This window comes from Hemitrygon akajei, chromosome 16 (assembly GCF_048418815.1).
Source record: "Hemitrygon akajei chromosome 16, sHemAka1.3, whole genome shotgun sequence".
NCBI lineage: Eukaryota > Metazoa > Chordata > Chondrichthyes > Myliobatiformes > Dasyatidae > Hemitrygon > Hemitrygon akajei.
This window is the reverse complement of record NC_133139.1, coordinates 91,142,116-91,162,480: the sequence shown is the minus strand read 5'-3', so window position 1 is coordinate 91,162,480 and position 20,365 is coordinate 91,142,116. Positions and strand designations below refer to the sequence as shown.

At 42.1% G+C, this 20,365-nt stretch overlaps 1 protein-coding gene across 1 annotated transcript; it reads left to right on the top strand.

The window, feature by feature from the left end:
- The first annotated feature begins 34 nt into the window (after positions 1-34).
- On the top strand, positions 35-19,832 carry ubl5 (ubiquitin like 5). Its single transcript, XM_073069440.1, has 5 exons — positions 35-177; positions 8,657-8,721; positions 10,604-10,687; positions 10,934-10,971; positions 19,184-19,832. The coding sequence occupies exons 2-5, from the start codon at positions 8,666-8,668 to the stop codon at positions 19,225-19,227; spliced, it is 222 nt and encodes a 73-aa protein (XP_072925541.1). The 5' UTR covers positions 35-177; positions 8,657-8,665; the 3' UTR covers positions 19,228-19,832.
- The last annotated feature ends 533 nt before the right edge of the window (positions 19,833-20,365 follow it).

Genomic DNA, 20,365 nt, shown 5'->3' with positions numbered 1-20,365 from the left:
TAAACGTCACGCTCGAGCGTTGTTCCATTTTCCTTCGGGGGCAGTGACCAGCACGTCAGTCATCTGATCCTGGGCGCTGATTGGCTAATTCCATAAGACAAAGGTGTGGTCACTGAGGGTCGCGGCCTGGTTGTCGTTGCTACGTGAAGTGAGCCTGAGTGGTTGGTATCCCATCGGGTAAGTTGTGCTTTTGTCCAGCGTAGTTGCTGAAAGCGTTTCTTTTGAATCAAATTAGAGATCACACTTCAGCTTTCTAAGCTTTTTGGACTGTGGTTTGTATCATCGGGGGGGAGGGTGGCCTATGGGCCTCGCGGTGTTGGAATGTTATTAGCATTGGTCTAAGTACAGATAACTTAATTTTTGTTATGTTATCAGATGCCTCGGTGGTGACGCTGAGGTGGGGGGGGGGGGTTTGAATCCACCAAAGTATTATATTTCATCAATTTAATGAGCCCACATGGAGCAATACAGTCCTTCGGCCCACTCTACTATGCCGAGCAAGCTGGAGAGTAAAAAATTAATCTCTCCTACCTACACCATGTCCATATTCCTCCATCTTTCTTACATTCATGTGCCTATCCAAACATCTCTTAAAATCCTCCAGTGTATTTCTCTCTACCACCATACCAGGCAGCACATTCCAGGCATCCACCACTCTCTGAGGGGGGAGGAAAAACTTGCCCCTTCTCCTTTGAACGTTCAAAGGTTGTCACCTTCAGCGCGTGCCCTCTGGCATTAGACATTGCAACCCTGGGAAACAGATACTCCCTATCTACTCATCGATGCCTCTCATAATCTTATAAACTTCCATCAGATCTTTCCTCAGCCTTTGCTGCTCTAAAGAAAACAGCCCACTTTTGCTCAGCACATGCCCTCTAAACCAGGCAGCATCCTGGTAAACTTCTGGGACAACCAGAACTGTATCTAATCCTCCAAATGTGGCTCAAGCAGAGTTTTATAAATGTGCAACATGACCCCTTGACTTCTGAGCTCAATGCCTATTCTTCTCTTTGAAAAAGGAACCATTCCAAGAGCCTTCTTAACCACCTTATTGACCTGTGTAGCCACTTTCAAGGAGCTGTGGACTTGGAACAGCAGAGGTCTCTACTCAGCAACACTGTTAAGGGTCTTGCCCTTAACATTGTACTGTCTCCTTGCATTTGTTCACACTTATCTGGGTTAAACTCAATCTGCCATTTCTCTGCGCATAACTGCAACTGCTCTATATTGTGCTGTATTCTTTACCAGTCTTCTACACTATCCACAACTTCACCAATCTTGGATTCATCTATAATAACTTATGCTATTTTATGTATTGCACTGTACTGAAGCTGCAGAAATGTGTAAGTGATGATAAACCTAATTCGAATATTAATTTCCACAGAATCAACTTCCTTATCTATTGTAGAAATTATGTTATCTTAGAATGGGTTGAAAGTGGTCATGGTGGAAATCACGCTGAGCTAAAAGGTTTACATGATATTCTTTATTATTGTTGAAACCCTTTTTTACCTGGCATTGCTAGAAACATGGCTGGTTAACCCCTCGTAACAATCCAGTGGACTCAGCAGTGAGTAAACCATCTTTCTTGAACTCCATACGTCTAGGATCAATATGACTTGGTTCCCACCAGACTGGGAGGGCCAGGATGTTTCAACCACTCACACCCCAATCTGAGCAAATACTGTGTAAATACTGCCCATTTGCTATTACCCGCCAGCAAGGAATAACAGATTCTACACTGCGTACATTTATAGGAAAGGTGTATTTATGAATGTCATTTAATCAAACGGTTATTAAAGGAGAAAAAGAAAATAAAAGGATCCAGCATTATTAAAACAGTCAAACCTGCACAAAGTTGGAGCTCGGATCTTCCGAGAGCCGGAGGTGTCCTTGTACTCAAGGAACCAACTGCTATTCACTGATCACCACTAGAATCTTCCATCTTGGACTCCATCTAGAACCTTCAACCAATTCCCCATCCTGATTGGCTGACACGACTTTCCTAAGCTGAACATCACAACCTCTTAATTTAACGGTGTCCCAAATACTGTCAGTAAAACTCTCTGCTTCTACAGAAAGCTATGAAATGAAATATCCCACAGCATTAGCAGTTAAATCTTAACTAGGGAATTACATTAATATTTTTCTTAAGATTTATGACAGAGAAGGCATGCTGTATCAGTGAAAATGAGGTGTACTTCGAGGTGGCTTATTTGCCTCTGGTACAGCATGGTAGTGTTGCCGTTAGCATAACACTTTCTAGTGCCAGTAATCAATTTCCCACAGCTTTTTGAATGGAGTTTGTCCATTCTTCCCATGACCATATGCGTTTCCTTCGGGTGCTCTGGTTTCCTCTTAGTAAGTTATGGGCATGCTATGATGGAGCCAAAAATATGGTGACACTGATCGACTAACCCCAGCATGTTATTGGAACTGTAGTCATTGACGCAAACAATGCATTTCACAGCATGGTTCAATATAGCTTTATTTGTCATAAGTAATTTTTTTTCCCCTTTTGGGACACTACCATGCATTGACTGGAGAAGTGAATATGCTGAACCTGGCAAATCCTTCCATTTCTTAAGAGCAAAACCTCTTCAGTTAATATCATAGTCATATAGCACAGAAAGAGGCAATGCTAAAGCAATCAAGTACTTGAATGTACTGATCATCTAGTCAAGTCAAGTCAACTTTTATTGTCACTTCGACCATAACTGCTGGTACAATGCATAGTAAAAATGAGACAACGTTTTTCAGGACCATGGTTTACATGACACAGTACAAAAAAACTAGATTGAACTACGTAATAAAAAAAACACAGAGAAAGCTATACTGGACTGCATAAAATGCGCAAAAACAGTGCAAGCATTACAATAAATAATAAACAGGACAGTAGGGCAAGGTGTCAGTCCAGGCTTTGGGTATTGAGGAGTCTGATAGCTTGGGGGAAGAAACTGTTATATAGTCTGGTCGTGAGAGCCCGAATGCTTCAGAGCCTTTTCCCAGACGGCAGAAGGGAGAAGAGATTGTGGGGTGTATGGGGTCCTTCATAATGCTGTTTCCTTTGTGGATGCAGCGTGTAGTGTTAATGTCCATGATGGCGGGAAGAGAGACCCCGGTGATCTTCTCAGCTGACCTCACTATCTTTCTCCAGGGTCTTGCGATCCAAGATGGTGCAGTTTCCGAACCAGGCAGTGATGCAGCTGCTCAGGATGCTCTCAATACAACCCCTGTAGAATGTGATGAGGATGGGGGGTGGGAGATGGACTTCGCTCAGCCTTCGCAAAAAGTAGAGACACTGCTGGGCTTTCTTTGCTATTATTCCTATGCTTTGATAATTCAAGTGTTTCTCCACATGCTTAAAAGTTCTGAGAATACCTGTCTTCATCACCTTTTTAGGAAGTGTTCCAGTTTTAACTGGCCTCTGGGTCCCCTCTAAATCTATTACAGTCAGCCCTCCTTATCTGCAAGGGATTGGTTCCGGGACCCCTTGCGGATACCAAAAAACTCAGATGCCCTTATTTAACCTGTCTCAGTGAGGTGGACATTAGGACCCAGTGGAACCCTAGACCTTATTTAACCTGTTTCAGTGAGGTGGACATTAGGACCCAGTGGAACCCTAGACCTTATTTAACATGTCTCAGTGAGGTGGACATTAGGACCCAGTGGAACCCTAGACCTTATTTAACCTATTTCAGTGAGGTGGACATTAGGACCCAGTGGAACCCTAGACCTTATTTAACCTGTCTCAGTGAGGTGGACATTAGGACCCAGTGGAACCCTAGACCTTATTTAACCTGTCTCAGTGAGGTGGACATTAGGACCCAGTGGAACCCTAGACCTTATTTAACCTGTTTCAGTGAGGTGGACATTAGGACCCAGTGGAACCCTAGACCTTATTTAACCTGTCTCAGTGAGGTGGACATTAGGACCCAGTGGAACCCTAGACCTTATTTAACCTGTCTCAGTGAGGTGGACATTGGGACCCGGCAGTGGAGCTCTGAATCCGCAGTGTTTCTGTTCACGAAAATAATCACGATCAAGATTGAAAATAAAGTGGAAATAATCAAGCAATCAGAAAGAGGTGAAACACCATCGGTTTCTGGAAAAGCGTTAGGCTACAGTCGGTCAATGATCAGAACAATTTTAAAGGATAAAGTGAGAAAGGCCCTGCCTCGATGATAGCTACAATTATTACTAAGCAATGCAGTGGTTTAATTATTGGGGTTTTGGGTTTTTAATCCTCCACATCAACTAGACACGGATGGAGAGCGCGCTCGGGGGCGATCTATCACTGGATCCGACTCGAGAACTTCCGTTCCTGAGCCCGGTGCTGAAACATATGTTCTTAAGTGTTTTATATGCATAGAAAGGTGAAATATATACTATATACTAAAACAAACGTTTGACTAACTGACGCTAAGTAATACCAGATGTACCTGTTCCGACTTATTTAGTAAGAGAACTTCCAATTTTTTTCGATCCCGATCCACAATAACCTATGCACATCCTCCCATATACTTTAAATCATTTCTAGATTACGTATAATATCTAATACAATGTAATTGCTGTGTAAAATAGTTGTTATACTGCATTGTTTAGGGAATAATGACAAGAAAAAAAGTCTGTACATGCTCGAACAACAAGTGCTAGAAGAGCACTTCTGGGTTTTCTGGATTCGCGGTTGGTTGAATTTGCGCATGCGGAACTCGCGGATAAGGAGGGCTGACTGTACTTACTTTGAACCCATGCACTGTGGCCCTAGGCACCTCTGCCATGCAGCTGTTTGCTATCTCTCTACACCTCACATAATTTGACATGCCTCTGCTATGTGGAGATTTACCAGGATCCTGTATATATTAAAGGGCATGTGCTGTAAGAAGAGGTTTTGGGGCTGTTTCCTCAGAGTAGGAGTTCCCAACCTTTTCTATGTCATGGACCCCTGCCATTAACGCAGGGAATCCCTGCTCCAGAGTAATGAAGGCTGAGGAAAAACCTAATTGTTTATCAAGTCTATCTATGAGACATAGGTAGAAGAGATTCTGGTGTTTTTTCTTTTGACTCAAAATGTGTAATACTAGAAGGCATGTATTTACGGTAAGAGAGGGAAAATTCAATGGAGATATACGGTGGTGGCTGTTGGGTATGCACTGTCAGGATGGTGGTAGAGAAAAATGTAAAGAAGGTATCTAAGAGGCCCTTGAGTTGGCACAAGACACACGGATTTCCTGAGCAACACAGACAAAACGCTGGAGGGCCTCAGCAGGTCAAGCAGCTTCTTGGAAGTGAATAAACAATCAACATTTCGAGCTGAGACTGTTCTTCAGAATTGGAAAGGGAGGGGGAAGATGCAAGCATTAGGTGAGGGGAGGGGAAGGAGGCTAACTAGAAAGTGATAGGTGAGGCCAGGTGGGTGGGAATCTGATAGGAGAGGAGAGTGGACCATGGGGTAAAGTGACGAAGGATTGGGTACCCTGAGGTAGTGGAGGATAAATGGGCAGGTGAGAAGAGGCAAGAGGGAGTATAAGAGGAAAGGGGAGGGGAAGAATTACTGGACGGAGAAATTGATGTTCACACCATCAGGTTGGAGGCTACATAGATGAAATATCAGGTCCATCTGCCCTGATCATGGCAAAAGAGGAAGTCATAGATCAACATGTTAGAATGGGGATAAGAGTTAAAATGGTTGGCCACTGGTATATTCTGCTTTTGGCAGATAGAGTGGAGTTGCTCGACAAAGCGGTATCCCAACTTGCATCGGGTCTCACCAGTGTAGAGGAGACCTCAGTCAGTCCAGATCGGGAGCAGCATCTCCAACATTGAGCACGGGGGCCCCCCAGGGCTGTGTGCTCAGTCCACTGCTGTTCACTCTGCTGACCCACGACTGTGCTGCAAATCACAGCTCGAACCACATCATCAAGTTCGCCGATGACACGACCGTGGTGGGTCTCATTAGCAAGAACGACAAGTCAGCTTACAGAGAGGAGGTGCAGCAGCTAACGGACTGGTGCAGAGCCAACAACCTGTCTCTTAATGTGAACAAAACAAAAGAGATGGTTGTTGACTTCAGGGGGACACGGAGCAACCACTCCCTGCTGAACATCGACGGCTCCTTGGTAGAGATCGTTAAGAGCACCAAATTTCTTGGTGTTCACCTGGCGGAGAATCTCACCTGGTCCTTCAACACCAGCTCCATAGCAAAGAAAGCCCAGCAGCATCTCTACTTTCTGTGAAGGCTGATGAAAGTCCATCTCCCACCCCCTATCTGCATCACTGCCTGGTTCGGAAATTGCACCATCTTGGATTGCAGGACCCTGCAGCGGATAGTGAGGTTAGCTAAAAAGATCATCGGGGTCTCTCTTCCCGCCATCACGGACATTTACAGTACATGCTACATCCACAAAGGAAACAGCATTATGAAGGACCCCATGCACCCCTCATACAATCTCTTCTACCTCCTGCCGTCTGGGAAAAGGCTCTGAAGCATTCGAGCTCTCACGACCAGACTATGTAACAGTTTCTTCCCTCAAGCTATCAGACTCCTCAATACCCAGAGCCTGGACTGACACCTTGCCCTATGTCTTGTTTATTATTTATTGTAATGCCTGTACTGTTTTTGTGCACTTTACGCAGTCCAATGTAGGTCTGTATTCTAGTGTAGCTTTCTCTGTGTTTTTTTTTTACATAGTTCAGTCTAGTTTTTGTACTGTATCCTAAAAAACGTTGTCTCATTTTTACTATGATTTGCGTACCAGCAATTATGGTCAAAATGACAATAACAGTGACTTGACTTGATCAGGAGCACTGGTTATAATAGACGGTGCCATCAGATTTGCAGGTGAAGTGTTGCCTCACCTGGAAGGACCAATTTGGGCCTTGAATGGAGGTCAGTGGGTAGGTGTAGCATTTGGAGGGAGTGAAGTTAGTGAAGGGTGAATGGACGAGGGAATCATGTGGAAAGTGAGGGGGGGCTGTGGAGGTAAAGATGTGCTTGGTGTTAGGATCCATTATTTCCAGATAATGGAGGGAGGCATATGGAACATGTATAGGAGAAGACATTAGATATTTTTAGCTTAATTAGTTTGGCACAGGATCTGGCGCTGAAGGGCCTCTTCCAATGCTGTATTGTTTGTGCTTTATCATTGCAAGGAGAACAAGTCCAGTCTCTCATAACTGAAACACTCCACCTAAGGCAATTTGCTTGTGACACCCTCCTGTGCAATTATGTCCTACCCGTAGTATCTTGATACAATTAGTAATACATCACCATAATGGTCATCATTTATATCAGTGCTGCTATCGGTCAGTTTTTTAATATTTTGATAACATTATTGATTTAATCATAAATGCTATTGCTGTTATGGCCTGCTTTGCATTGGGAAAATTGAACATTGATTTAGCCATTATATTATAGAGCAGCAAATCATAAACATGAGATTCTGCAGATGCTGGAAATCCCAAACAGCACACTCAAAATGTGGAGGAAATCAGCATGTTAGGCAGATCTATGGAAATGAATAAACAGCTGATGTTCCAGGCAGAGACCTTTCATCTGGACTGAGAAGGAAGGGGGATGATGCCAGAATATTCTGGAGCACTTATTCAGCCTGCGGGGCCAATCCTAAGCCTACCTTTGCTTTCTGTTTTAATTATCCATCCCATTCCCTATCTCACACATCTGAGTGTAGCCTTCTACATTGTTGCAAACAGACCCAATGCAGGCTTGAGGATCACTACTTCCACTTGGCATAGTGCAGCCTTCTGTACTTGATAGGCACTTGTGCACCTTTGAGTACCTCTTTCTTTACAATTAGCAAACTTAACTACAAAGCTCAATGTGCCCCCGGCTGTCACTTTTTATTCATTTGCTCTCACCGCATTTGAGATGTTCCATTTGACTCATTAATCCTCCTAAGTACCTGCTCTGCAACTGAAACTTAACCTGCTGAGTGTTTCTGGCTTTGTTTTATATTTTAGGTTTACAACACCTGTGGCTTTTTAAATTGCTATTGCTGTTAATAACATAACCAATATTATTTTGTATAATCTGAGTATTGTTTTTATCATTAAAGTCCTCATTAGCATTAATATTGTCTTTAGTGTTATGAACACCCTCACTGTAATTGGTGCTGTTTCTCTATGAATCTACAACTAATTACAGCAGTTATCTGAGTTAAGGCAATTTTTGATTTTATGAAATTTGCAATAATACAACACAGCAGGTGATAGTCACAGCTGAAAGTAAAAGAATGGAATTATTTAGAGAAATCTTGCCAAGCCAGGCACAGTGGACTGAGTGCCAACATTCTATGTCGATGCAACCCAAGATGCATCGTCATTTTTTTTTGGACGCAAGTTTAATTCTTTGCTCCACAAGTTAAAGATAATGCAGGGTACCTAACATAGAACTGAAGAAGTATTGCTTCAATGTTGCATTAGTTACCCTACTTTAATTTCATTACTAATTGCATTGAACTGCAGTCAATACCCTAAATCTATCCATCTGTAAATTTGTCTACTTGTTCCTTTAGAACGGTTAAAATCAAAATAGAGCAGAATCATGGAATACATTTCATTGTGAAATGAGAATTATGACATGATTTTATTCCATGTTGCATTATTTTCTTAAATCTTTTCTTCCTTTTCTTTCCAGGAAATAAAAATGATTGAGATCATTTGCAACGACCGTTTGGGAAAGAAGGTTCGCGTTAAGTGCAAGTATCCTTTAAAGATAGTGATCAGTGTAACAATTCTTTAAATTGGCGTTCTTTCGTGTTCTTGGCTGGTGGTTGAGTTGGTGTCTCTGGTGCCCTGTTTTCCCTATTGGTTACGCCTCTGTATCCACAGATATAATGAATACCTCTGAACCCTTGCAAACAGTCATGTGTGTTAGAAATAGAGGTTATTGTGCTGTACATCTATATAAGGCTGTGACTAGTTGCAGAAGGAAATACAGCTTAACTTCCTAATAACTTGTTTTAGTTTCTTGTGCTGCAATGTGAAGGGTTGTCCTTTGCATCTCTTTCACACGACATAAATCTGAACATGCATGGTTTATCAGTGTCCAGCTTGAATTATTTTCGTAGTAAAAATGTTGGATCTTTCTGCCCTCAATCATTCTTTTATCTCTATGTATCTAGAATTCACTTGTTTAATAAAATAATTTTTTAGAGTAAGTTGCTGAATTTTATCTTCAGCTACTCTTCTCATTAGGAATAAATTGTGTCATATGTATATGCAGCCAATTTGCTGTGAGCCATGCTCTGAGTTCAGGTCATTGGCTGACATCATGCTATTCATAGACACTCTTTGTGAAATACTCAAGTTGGAGTCATGCAAACTTTCCACAAGGTAAATTTTCTCCAAGTATTCATTTTCTTCATAGTAGTTTACTGTGGCTAAACTGTGTGTCATCTCCAAAAAAGTTGCAGTTACTTGCCTGGGCAACTTCTATGTTCAATCTCTACCACCTAAAACACAAACGTGGGAGTTGCATGAAACATAACTGGGTGCAAGTTTCCCTCAAAGTCGATACATTTCTTACTTGGATACATCCCAAAAATGAATAAGTAGAATAAAGTCCACTGGTGGTCCCATTCTGAGAAGCAGGCGAAACATGTGAAATTGGCATTGTCTCACTGTAGTTCTTTCCAATTGGGTTTCAGAAATTTTATTTTTAAAAAGAAAAGGTAATTTAATGCAATGTTCTTGTTTGGTGATATTAAAGAAACCTTGGCATCAATTTAAAATCTTTGTCTAAAAGCTATCTAGTTGTGAGTGGCTATAACCTGCTTATGGTTGTTGAGTGCAGGTCAAGGTACACCTTAAAGCAGAAAAGACATTGGGGGAGGTGAATTTTGGATTATTTAGATGGGAGGTTGGTAGTTTCCTGTTTGCCACTAGTGGGTGAAGCAAATGTTTAGTGTGAAGACTGCAGATCAATAAGGACTAGGAAGAGTTGTAGTGTTGAGTAAGCTGCTAAGGGGTAAATGGAAGACAAGGGTGAGAGGGTTGTTGGGTGGGAAGACTAGAATGCAACAAGTGGCATTTTGAGAAGAGTGGTGAAATCCATCACATTGAACTCTCCCCATGGCACCAAGAAATGTGCCTGTTCCATAACATAGTTTGTGTAGACACTTGTACTCTCCCATCAGGATTTGGCCCATACTCAATTTCAAATCAAATGCTGAATCTCTGGAATTCTTGTTCTGTCTTTCTTTCATCGCCATGGGGAAATGGATGTTGAACATGTTTTTAGCACTATGAGACTCTTCTTATAGGTCTGGTGATCATTTAAACATCCAATATAGCATGATTATGGTAATTAAGCTCAAATTCTAACAGTCATTTACAACCAGGAAATGCAACCTCTGGAGTGCCCTTATCAAAAGTTGCTGATTTTATGAATATATTTGTCATTAGTTGGGAATGGTTCCACTGGATCTCAAGATGCACTGATCCATAGAATTAAAATTACAGCTGTAGTTTACAGAGCTACATCTGGTTTTGGATTTAATTATAAACCAAGGCCACTTGCAGCACTGTAGGATGGAATGTTTCACGTCAAGTGTTTTCTTTCCTTAATGTTTCTATTCCTCAGTCCTGATGATACCATACAAGACCTGAAGAAGTTGATCGCTGCACAAACTGGAACAAAATGGGACAAGCTGGTCTTGAAGAAATGGTTTGTATTCTTATTTGACTTTTATTGGCATTAGTTTCTTTAAGATATTTTTTCTTAATTTTAAGCTCTAAAATGTTCTGTTGACTTGTCTTTCCTCTCTCCCCCCCCCCCCCCCCCGATAAAACTCTCATCAATATTTTTGACCTCGAGCTGAATTTGAAACAGTTGCCATTCTGGAGTGATCCAAGTGAAAGAAGACCATTTATCTAATTTCCTTGTTCTAACGTTATTGTTTTCTAATTTTAGGTACACCATTTTCAAGAATCATGTTCAGTTGGAGGATTGTATCCTTTGCTCTTGTAATTATGCTCAGTTCTGTTGAGAGTTGCTGGGAGGAGGTGGTTGTTGTGGGCAAATCTTTGAAATCAGTACCAGATATTATCAAATTTGTCCTTAAATTTTGCAAAATCCTGTCTCTGGTGAAGGGAAAATTTCAAAAGTTATCCTTAGGAAGTCAAAAATACAGAAATAATTTGAAAATGTTTTTTATTTGATAATGAAAAACCATTCATGAGGTGAGGTGTCTAAAGTGTCTGGGCCTGAATTGTATCATCCATCCCTAATCCTTCAAATGTGTGGCATGTTGGGACATTTTAGAGGGCAGTTTAGAAGAAACGTCACTTGGCTAAAGTGGGCCACGGCAACAGCTGCCTTCCCTGAAAGGTGCCAGTGAAACATTGAAATTTCAGTAGTATTTTTGGTATTATTATCTTTTTGATTCCAGAATATTTAATTATTTGAACTTATGTTTCTCAGTTGCTGTAGAGTTAGTGGGTTCCAGTTATCAATCTGATAAATTACTGGTATACTGTCATATCTTTAATATAATGTAGTGGATGCTTAAACATGATTACAAGGAATTGCCAGTACATCGAAACTTGCGTGACAATCTTGGACACAGTATTGTTAAAGCGCAATACTCTGAATCTGGGGAAATACATTGGTCAGGTGTTTATAGTAGATAACTTCTCCTGAATAGGCATGTGGTTTCACGAACAGCATTGCTGAAGCAGATAACTAACATTACCTTTATGGTTCTAGAGTTTATTCAGGGTGCAGAATGGTATAGTTAGTAGAGCTGTTGCCTCAGTGCCAGAGATCTAGGTTCCTGAGTACTGATACTATCTAATTGGAGTTCGTATGCTCACACTATAACTCTGCATGCCCAATTTTCCTCCTTCCTGTAGCAGTGTGTGTTAGAACAGTACAAGCCCTTTGACCAACCTTTCAATCTACACTAAGATCAAAGATCAATCTAACCCTTCCATATAGCTCTCCATTTTTCTATCATTGCCTTTCTAAGAGTCTCTTAAATGTCCCTTGTGTACCTGCCTCTGCAACCGCCCCCTTCCATATTGTAAGTCATCTCTAGTGTATATGTGAATGGTAGATCCTGGGGCCTCAAATCTTGTGTTCTAGGTTTTTATACACTGTAAAATGTCACCAGAAAGTGTCGTAGTTTTTCGTGCCTCACAAATGACCAGGAGACGCAGAAGATTCTTCAAGAAGGGTTAAACTTTAATTTGCAAATCAAAGCTGAGACAGTCATTGAGCTAGTCGCTGATTGCACCCCCCCCCCCCCCCCCCGATCCCGATCCCCGATCCCCGATCCCCGATCCCCGGACACTGCAGCTTTTATAGCAATCTCTAGTTGCATACATCATGTCCCTTTTGTTCCTATCAATTGGCTTAATCATGTTTTAATCTACATCTCTTAGCTACCTCTCATTAACACACCATTGTCTTCTACATTTTTAAGACTTTGGTCTCCTACCAAATTGGATACATGCATAGAAAATAATAAACTCAGAACTGAGCAATGTTCTAATCTACATTTCTTTAGTTCTTTAGCTACCTCTCATTAACACACCATTGTCTTCTACATTCCTAAGATTTCATTCTACTAAATTGACTACATGCATAGCAAATAACTGACTTCATAGTTAAAGTTTATACTTTTATACTCCAATATATCCCCCCTTTGAGACCCAGAGGGTCTCACACAGAGAAGGAAGACGAAGAGTCTGCGCACAAAAGCCCCAATAAACTCAAGCACTTATTCCCAAATCTCGGGTTAAACTATAATTTTCTGCGCCAAGACCTCAAAGTATTCTTTCCCTGATACCCTGGGCCGCTGAGCCAAAAACCTGTCCCTATGTATCTGAGACAGGGAAAAAGACTCAGAAGCCCTTACAATCTACTCCCACACTGTCGTTTTGCTCCTGTTCATCCTGCAGGTGTTGTAGGCTGTAACGATACATGTTCGGTGTTTCTTTCTCCACTAAGCTTGCTTCAGTAATTGCCACGAGCATTGGAAATTGTTTGGTTGCAGCACGCACTACAAGAGGTTTGAGACAAGGAAAAAAACAGCCAGCAGAAGCGCACAGCTCAACAATATAATACTGACAGTTATTGCTATTTTAGTCAGCCATGCTCCCCATCCTCCGAGTCTACTTTCTAACCAATCAAAGAACTGATGTCCGAACCCCGCATTCTGTTTGACCTCCGTCCGCAGATTCTTTAACTTATTCATTGCTCTGGTGAAAGACCCTTCTGGGCTAGTATTGTTCGGTATGAAAGTGCAGCATTGTTCTCCAAACATTACACACACACACCCCCTGTCCACTGAAGCCTGAAAATAAGGTGACCAAAATCCATCCTTCTTTATTTTCTTTATCACTTCCCCCCTTGCACAATGGTCCATCCCATGCGCTTCTGAAATCAGAATCGTCAGGAGAGGGGCGGGCGCTACCAACAAACCGTCTTCCGTGCTCCACAAGCCTTCCGGGTTCTGCTTGGCCCCCCTTTTTCTCCACATTGTCTGTTCTGCCAAAGTTGCCTTACCTTGTATTTCAATTAGGTCCTCTACGTCAGGTTCTGGAGTTAGGCTTACCTGGGGGGCAATGACAGCTGACGTACATCCAGACGCTTTTCTAGCTGCCTCATCCGCAGCTTGATTTCCCTTTGTTATTACATCGTTTCCCTTTTTATGTGCCTGGCATTTTACTATAGCCAATGCTTTAGGTTTCACTATGGCTTTTATTAAGTCTAGAATTTGCTGACAATGTTGTATGGGATCTCCACTACTTTTTTAAAAACCTCTCTGCTTCCACACTGCCCCGATCAAATGGCATACTCCATGAGCATATGCTGAATCAGTATAGATGTCTACTTTCTCACCTTCCATCATTTCACATGCAGCTGTCAGGGCTTTGAGTTCTGCTAGTTGGGCGGAACACGGTTGGGGACAGGACTCCATCCTAATAATCTTATAGCTCGACTGATCCTGCTGCACCACTCAGAATCCTGCGTGATTTCCATCATAATCCCTATAACAAGAGCCATCTACGAACAGAACCTTTTTATCTATATCCTCTAGTGGTTCTGACCGTAAATCTGCTCTCAATTTGGCAAATGCCATCGTCTTCCCTACACAATCATGGGGTTCTCCTTCATAGTCTAAAGGGACATAATCGGCTATATTACTGGTAGTGCATCTCTGTATAGTTATGTCAGGAAATGTCAATAGCATCTGATACGCTGCTATCCTGGCTGGCGTCAGCACAAATTTCCCTCTTTCCAGCAATTCTGCTACTTTGTGGTGTGTGTACAAAGTCACAGGATAGCCCAGGGTTACCGATGATGCCTTTTCATATGCATAGTACAGCGCCGCCAATCCCTGATAACAGGGTGGATATCCCTGAGCCACCTCATCTAGTCTCGTACTGTAGTATGCTATCGGCTGCTTTGCTTTTCCTGTGCCTGTCTCTTGTGTTAGAACCGCTGCAACATAACCCTCCTGTCGATTGGATACATACAAATAAAAAACCTTCTCGTAGTCAGGCAAAGCTAATGCTGGTGCTGACTGCAATTCCTGCTTAATAGTATTGAAAGCTATATCCGCCTCTCCATTCCACTGTAAGCCGTACTTCAAATTTGTATGTCCTGCTTCTTTCATTATCTTTCTTAAAGGTGCCACAATCTCAGCATATTCTCCTATCCAATCTGAGCTGTACCCTGCCATTCCCAAAAACGTCATCATTTGCCCTACAGTCTGGGGTTTTGGGGCCTTAGTTATTGCCTCAATCTGATCTGGTGCTATCGCCTTCACTCCCTTGGATATTACCCTGCCTAAGTATTCCACTTGCTGCGTGCAAAATTGCAGTTTCTTTTTGGATACTTTATGTCCTCCGTGCGCCAGCTTCTCTAACAGAGTTATAGTGTCCTGCTTACACTGTTCTTCGCTGTGGGAGCAAATCAACAGGTCATCCACATACTGTAACAATGTACTTTCCAACGGCATGCCCTCTAGGTCTGCCTTCAATACCTGATTAAAAATGTGTGGTGAATGTTTAAGTCCTTGCGGCATTCTGGTATAGGTATACTGATCACCTCTGTAAGTAAATGCAAACAAATACTGACACTGGTCGGCCAGAGGAATGCTGAAGAAAGCCGAACACAAATCGATCACTGAAAAGTAACTTGCTTCTGGTGGAACATTAGTCAAAAGCGTGTGTGGGTTGGGGACTACCGCTGGCCAGTCCTCTACCACATCGTTTACCGCTCGCAAATCATGCACCAATCTCTACTTAGATTTATCTGCTTTTAAGACCGGCAACAACGGGGTATTGCATGGACTGTTTGTTCTTTTAAGCACTCCTATTTCAAGCAACCCCTGCACTGTCGACGCTATTCCCTCTTCTGCTTCTGGTCTTAGAGGGTATTGTGGTCTCCTAGGTGAAATTGCTCCTTTTTTCAGCCTTATTTCCACCGGACTAGCTGTTTTTATTTTCCCTACGTCCATGTCATGCTGTGACCACAGAATAGACGGCAACTCATCTAACCTTTTATCTTTCTGCTGGCCTCTTTCCTTCCCCAGCAAGGGCATGTGTGGTTGGGGAGTTATTTCGACCTCTCTCACTGTCCCTACCATATCTACACTTACCATTATTTTAATACAATTGTTATCTTCTGATGTCCACACCTCTGGCGTAATTTCCCTCCACGCTGTTACGGTTTCAGCACTCTTAACTAAAGGTCCTAAGTCTTTAGACTGATATCCCTTATTTACCAACAACGTTACATGGGGCGCAGCCTCCGGTATCCTGTACCATTTTTCTAAAAAGGTGTTCCACTTAACTTGTAAAGCTGCCCCTTGCTTTCCAATTATCACAGCCTCCCCTTTGCCCATAGCTCCTCTGTCCCCCTCCTTGGGACTTCCAGTCCTGTCTGGGCTGTTTGAATTTAGTCTGTTCCTGATAGAGCATTTGTAGGAATGCTCCCTCAAAGTTAATTATTGGCATGGGGTTTTCCAGCCCTTGTCTTACAGTATGATCGGTCCCTCCATATAGTAGCGCTTTGTCCAGCTCGATGGCTGTACTCGAACCGGTGGTTGTTGGCAGCATCTTTTTGTTTTTCTCTTTTTCCTTCTTTTTGAGTTCTTCGAGCTGCATTTGTATTAACTTTCTCTGCACCTCTTCCTGCTGCTCAGCCAACCTTTGTTTGTCTTTCCGGTATTTCTCAACCGCATGGACTACGTGGTCTCTAAATTTTTGTGGGGTCTTTGACGTTAGCCCAACCACCTCCTCCAGTTTGGATTTTACTTGTGGTGGCATTGCATCCAAAATGCTATGTCGGAACAGTGAGGTCATAAATAAGCTATTCTCCACCTCTTGCTCAGTCTCCAGTCTCCACCTTTTCAACTGGTTTTCTACGTAGGCTGCTGGGTTTTCAGTGTCTCCCAGTGGATCCCCTTTTAAGGCTTTGGGGTCCACTTTGGGTGGATAAAGCTTTCTGAGGGCCTGCCATACCCTCTGCCTCACTGTCAAACCCATCTCCATCAGTTCTTGGGTCTTTCGAGTTTACTATGCCAGCCATTTCCATTAGTTCGTTAAATTTGGAGGTTCCCATCAACCTTATCAACAGTGCCTTCAAATCTCCCATAGCCAATAATCGTCCTGCTGTTTCTTCTTCAAAGGCTCTAATCCATTTCCCTGCTCCTTCATGTAAATTGGGCAGTGTTTTTCAGCCCTTCTAGGTCCTGGGATCCCCAAGGGATTTACTGCACTTGTCCTGATCCTTTAACTAACAACGGCATCATTCTTCCTCGTCCTTCCCACCTGCCCTGGCTTTCCTCCTCGCCTGACTCCCCATCTGTCTCAGGGTATGTCTTTACTGCCTCCCACACAAATGTCTCCGGGGTCCTGCTCTTCCCTCGGTCTCGCTGTGGAGTCCTTCCTTTCTGTCTTGATTCAATACTTGGTTGGCCTCTAGAGTATTTTTCGCATCTCTCCTGGCAATCCCCTTTCAGTAACTTATCTGGCTCTCTCTCTACTTCCGCAAGTCGCTCTCCTACTGCCTCCTTCTGTCCTTCTAGGCTTCTGCCTCCTACCTCTTCCCCACAAATTCTCACATCCTCTCTCTCTCCACTTAACTCTTGCTCCTCCAATGAGTCACCTTTTCTAGTCTGTTTATTTCTATGGTATAATCGATACTCCTCATATTCCTTTTCCTCTCTCAAGTATTTCATCCGTTCAATCTGTTCTTGCATTTCTCTCTGTACCTGTTCTATCTTTATCCTTTCTGCCTGTATCTCCTGCCATATCGCTGCTTTTTCCTTCTTGTATTGTTTTTTTCCCTCATTATCCCAAACTTGGACTTCTCCCTGCATGTTTACTGTTCCCGTCAGCAGGGGGCACTGCTTAGGGGTTCCTTCCTCATTATAGGGAGGAGGGTTTTCTGTTTCTTTCGCATCCGGGTACGGAGCCGAAGCCAGCTTCTCACCGTACCCTTCTCTCTCTTTAACAGGCTGTTACTCCAGCACCTTAGTGTCTTCCTCGCTTGTAATCAATATTCTACCTGTCCTCCTCAGCCTTTCTCCCTCCGTTCTGAAGAGTTTTAGCATTTCCATTTCTTGTTCTCTTTTTTGCTTGCTTTTCTTAGATTTATCTTTTGATTTGTAATTTTTAATTAGTCCCTCCATTTCTTCGCACAAACTTACATCAAATGTTCCTTTTTTTGGCCACTTTGTGACCAGGTTTTTGGTTCTTTTTTCCCATTTTTCTGAAGTTTTTGTGATCTCATTTTGAACTAATGGGAATTTTTTGCTCAGAATCTCTACTGCTGTTCCTTTACCTGTCATGTTATTCTCTCTTGTTAAGGTATTTCAGAGATTCACAGTTTGTTTACTGGATAATATTTACTCTAATTCTACACCTAGTCCTAATCTAACACCACGTGGACTTTTTCTTCCTATAACACCACGTGGACTTTTTCTTCCTATAACTTACTCTAATTCTACGCCTAGTCTAACACCTCGCCCGTTCAGACCCTTATCTCTTAAGGCGGTATCCACGAGGACTTTCTACTCTAATTCTATTCTAACACCTCGCCCGTTTAGACCCTTATCTCTTAAGGCGGTATCCACGAGGACTTTCTACTCTAATTCTATTCTACTTTCCCTGCCCGTTCAGCCCTTCGTTTCATACGAAGCGGTACCCACAGGGATTTACCAACACCACGTGGACTTCTTCTTAACGTATTAACTTATTTGTACTTACCCTCACTGCAGTGTTCTTGAGCAATCCTCTGAGCCTCCTCTGTTAACCCCCAATTCTGCCAGATTCTTTGGACCGGAGAGACCCTTTGGCAGTGGTTCCACACTTCTGAGACTCCAAGACCTCCCCAAAGCCAACAGAATTTTTATTCCAAATTGTCGCAAAAAGCGCTTTCCTTTTGTTTGGGTGCACCCTTAATTCTGTTAGCCTTGTGGGGGTCCCTAGAGGACCGGGAAGCGTTCCCAATCTGCCGTTTCCCTTCCGCGGGTCTCTATCCGGTCCTGCCGCAGTCGCCAATTATGTCGTGGTTTTTCGTGCCTCACAAATGACCAGGAGACGCAGAAGATTCTTCAAGAAGGGTTAAACTTTAATTTGCAAATCAAAGCTGAGACTCTGCAGCTTTTATAGCAATCTCTAGTTGCATACATCATGTCCCTTTTGTTCCTATCAATTGGCTTAATCATGTTTTAATCTACATCTCTTAGCTACCTCTCATTAACACACCATTGTCTTCTACATTTTTAAGACTTCGGTCTCCTACCAAATTGGATACATGCATAGCAAATAATAGTCCTAGGATTATGCGACTTAATTATGTTCTAATCTACATCTCTTAGCTACCTTTCTTTAACACACCATTGTCTTCTACATTTTTAAGACTTTGGTCTCCTACCAAATTGGATACATGCATAGAAAATAATAAACTCAGAACTGAGCAATGTTCTAATCTACATTTCTTTAGTTCTTTAGCTACCTCTCATTAACACACCATTGTCTTCTACATTCCTAAGATTTCATTCTACTAAATTGAGTACATGCATAGCAAATAACTGACTTCATAGTTAAAGTTTATACTTTTATACTCCAATAAAAGTTGACTGCAGTGTATACTTGTTGCACAGCATTTTAAGTGTGTGCGCCTTAACCAAATTGCCTTCAGATGAGATTCATGATGGAATGAACTTGGAGCTGTATTATCAATGAAGTGTATTCCAGCCTGAGAAGTTTGCCACAAATAACAGCTTGCGGGGAAATAAGCTTATGGCTTCAGAATGAACACTTGTGCTTTTCTGAACAGTACTTATTTTTCTTTAGTTTTGTGAAATTATTTCAGAATACTTGATTTCTTTGTCCAATACAAGTTACTTTTCATTTCCAGTGTTTATTAGCAAATAAAAGTATCAATCTGTGTAATTGCACACGTATCTATTCGTTCCCATCCTGACCATAATCTCTTCCACTGAGCACTCTTCCACTTAGCACACAGTATTAGACTAGATTTTGCCTTGAGTATGCTGCTACACATGGGAGTCTTGCTGTTGCTACTGTTTCCATTCATTTTTAAATATAAGAATTGCCAACAATCTAATTCAAGAAATTGAAGCTTTATATGTTTTCTGAAATTTAGAATCTTATGTCTGATTTAACAAAGATTGAAGGAAGCCATCTCATTGCATATTCCCCCCTCGCGCATCCACCCCCCCATCTCTGCAGAAGCAAGTTCATTAACTAGTTTGCATTGTTATCCGGGTATCCGAAAACCACTTCTGTGTCTTATTTGAATGGAATTAAAGTGGAGATGTGCTTTACCTTTGTGTGTTTTATTTTTAATGCGTAATTACTTGCCTAAGCAGCCTGAATTTGACTGAAATATTTACTTTGTTGGCCAATTTTGGAAGCATCTTGTAGCTCAATATTCAAGGATTTAGTTTTGTAATATATCTTTGGTTTTTAAACTACTGAGATATCATTTTTAAATGATTGTCACCTACCTGAACTTGCCAAAAACCAGTTTATTCTTCTCCCCACTGGAAAACCAAACTCCCTCCATTCCTAACTTGATTTTGCCCTTGTAGCCATCCTGTTGCACAGTCTGCCCAGGCTTCAGCCTGGAATAGCAGAACTGGTGTATTCTCTGGATTTTAGGAGAATTAGTGCAGAATCCAGAAATTTCTAATAGGACTGGACAATTGAATGCAGGAAGGATGTTCCTAGTAGCTAGGAGTCCAAGGCCAAGACTCATAGTTGAAAGATAAAGCCAAGTCTTAGAGTACCACTGGATCCAAAAACTTTTCTCTGTAAAGTAGTGAACCTGTGCATGTGTCTATTGTTCATTGAATCC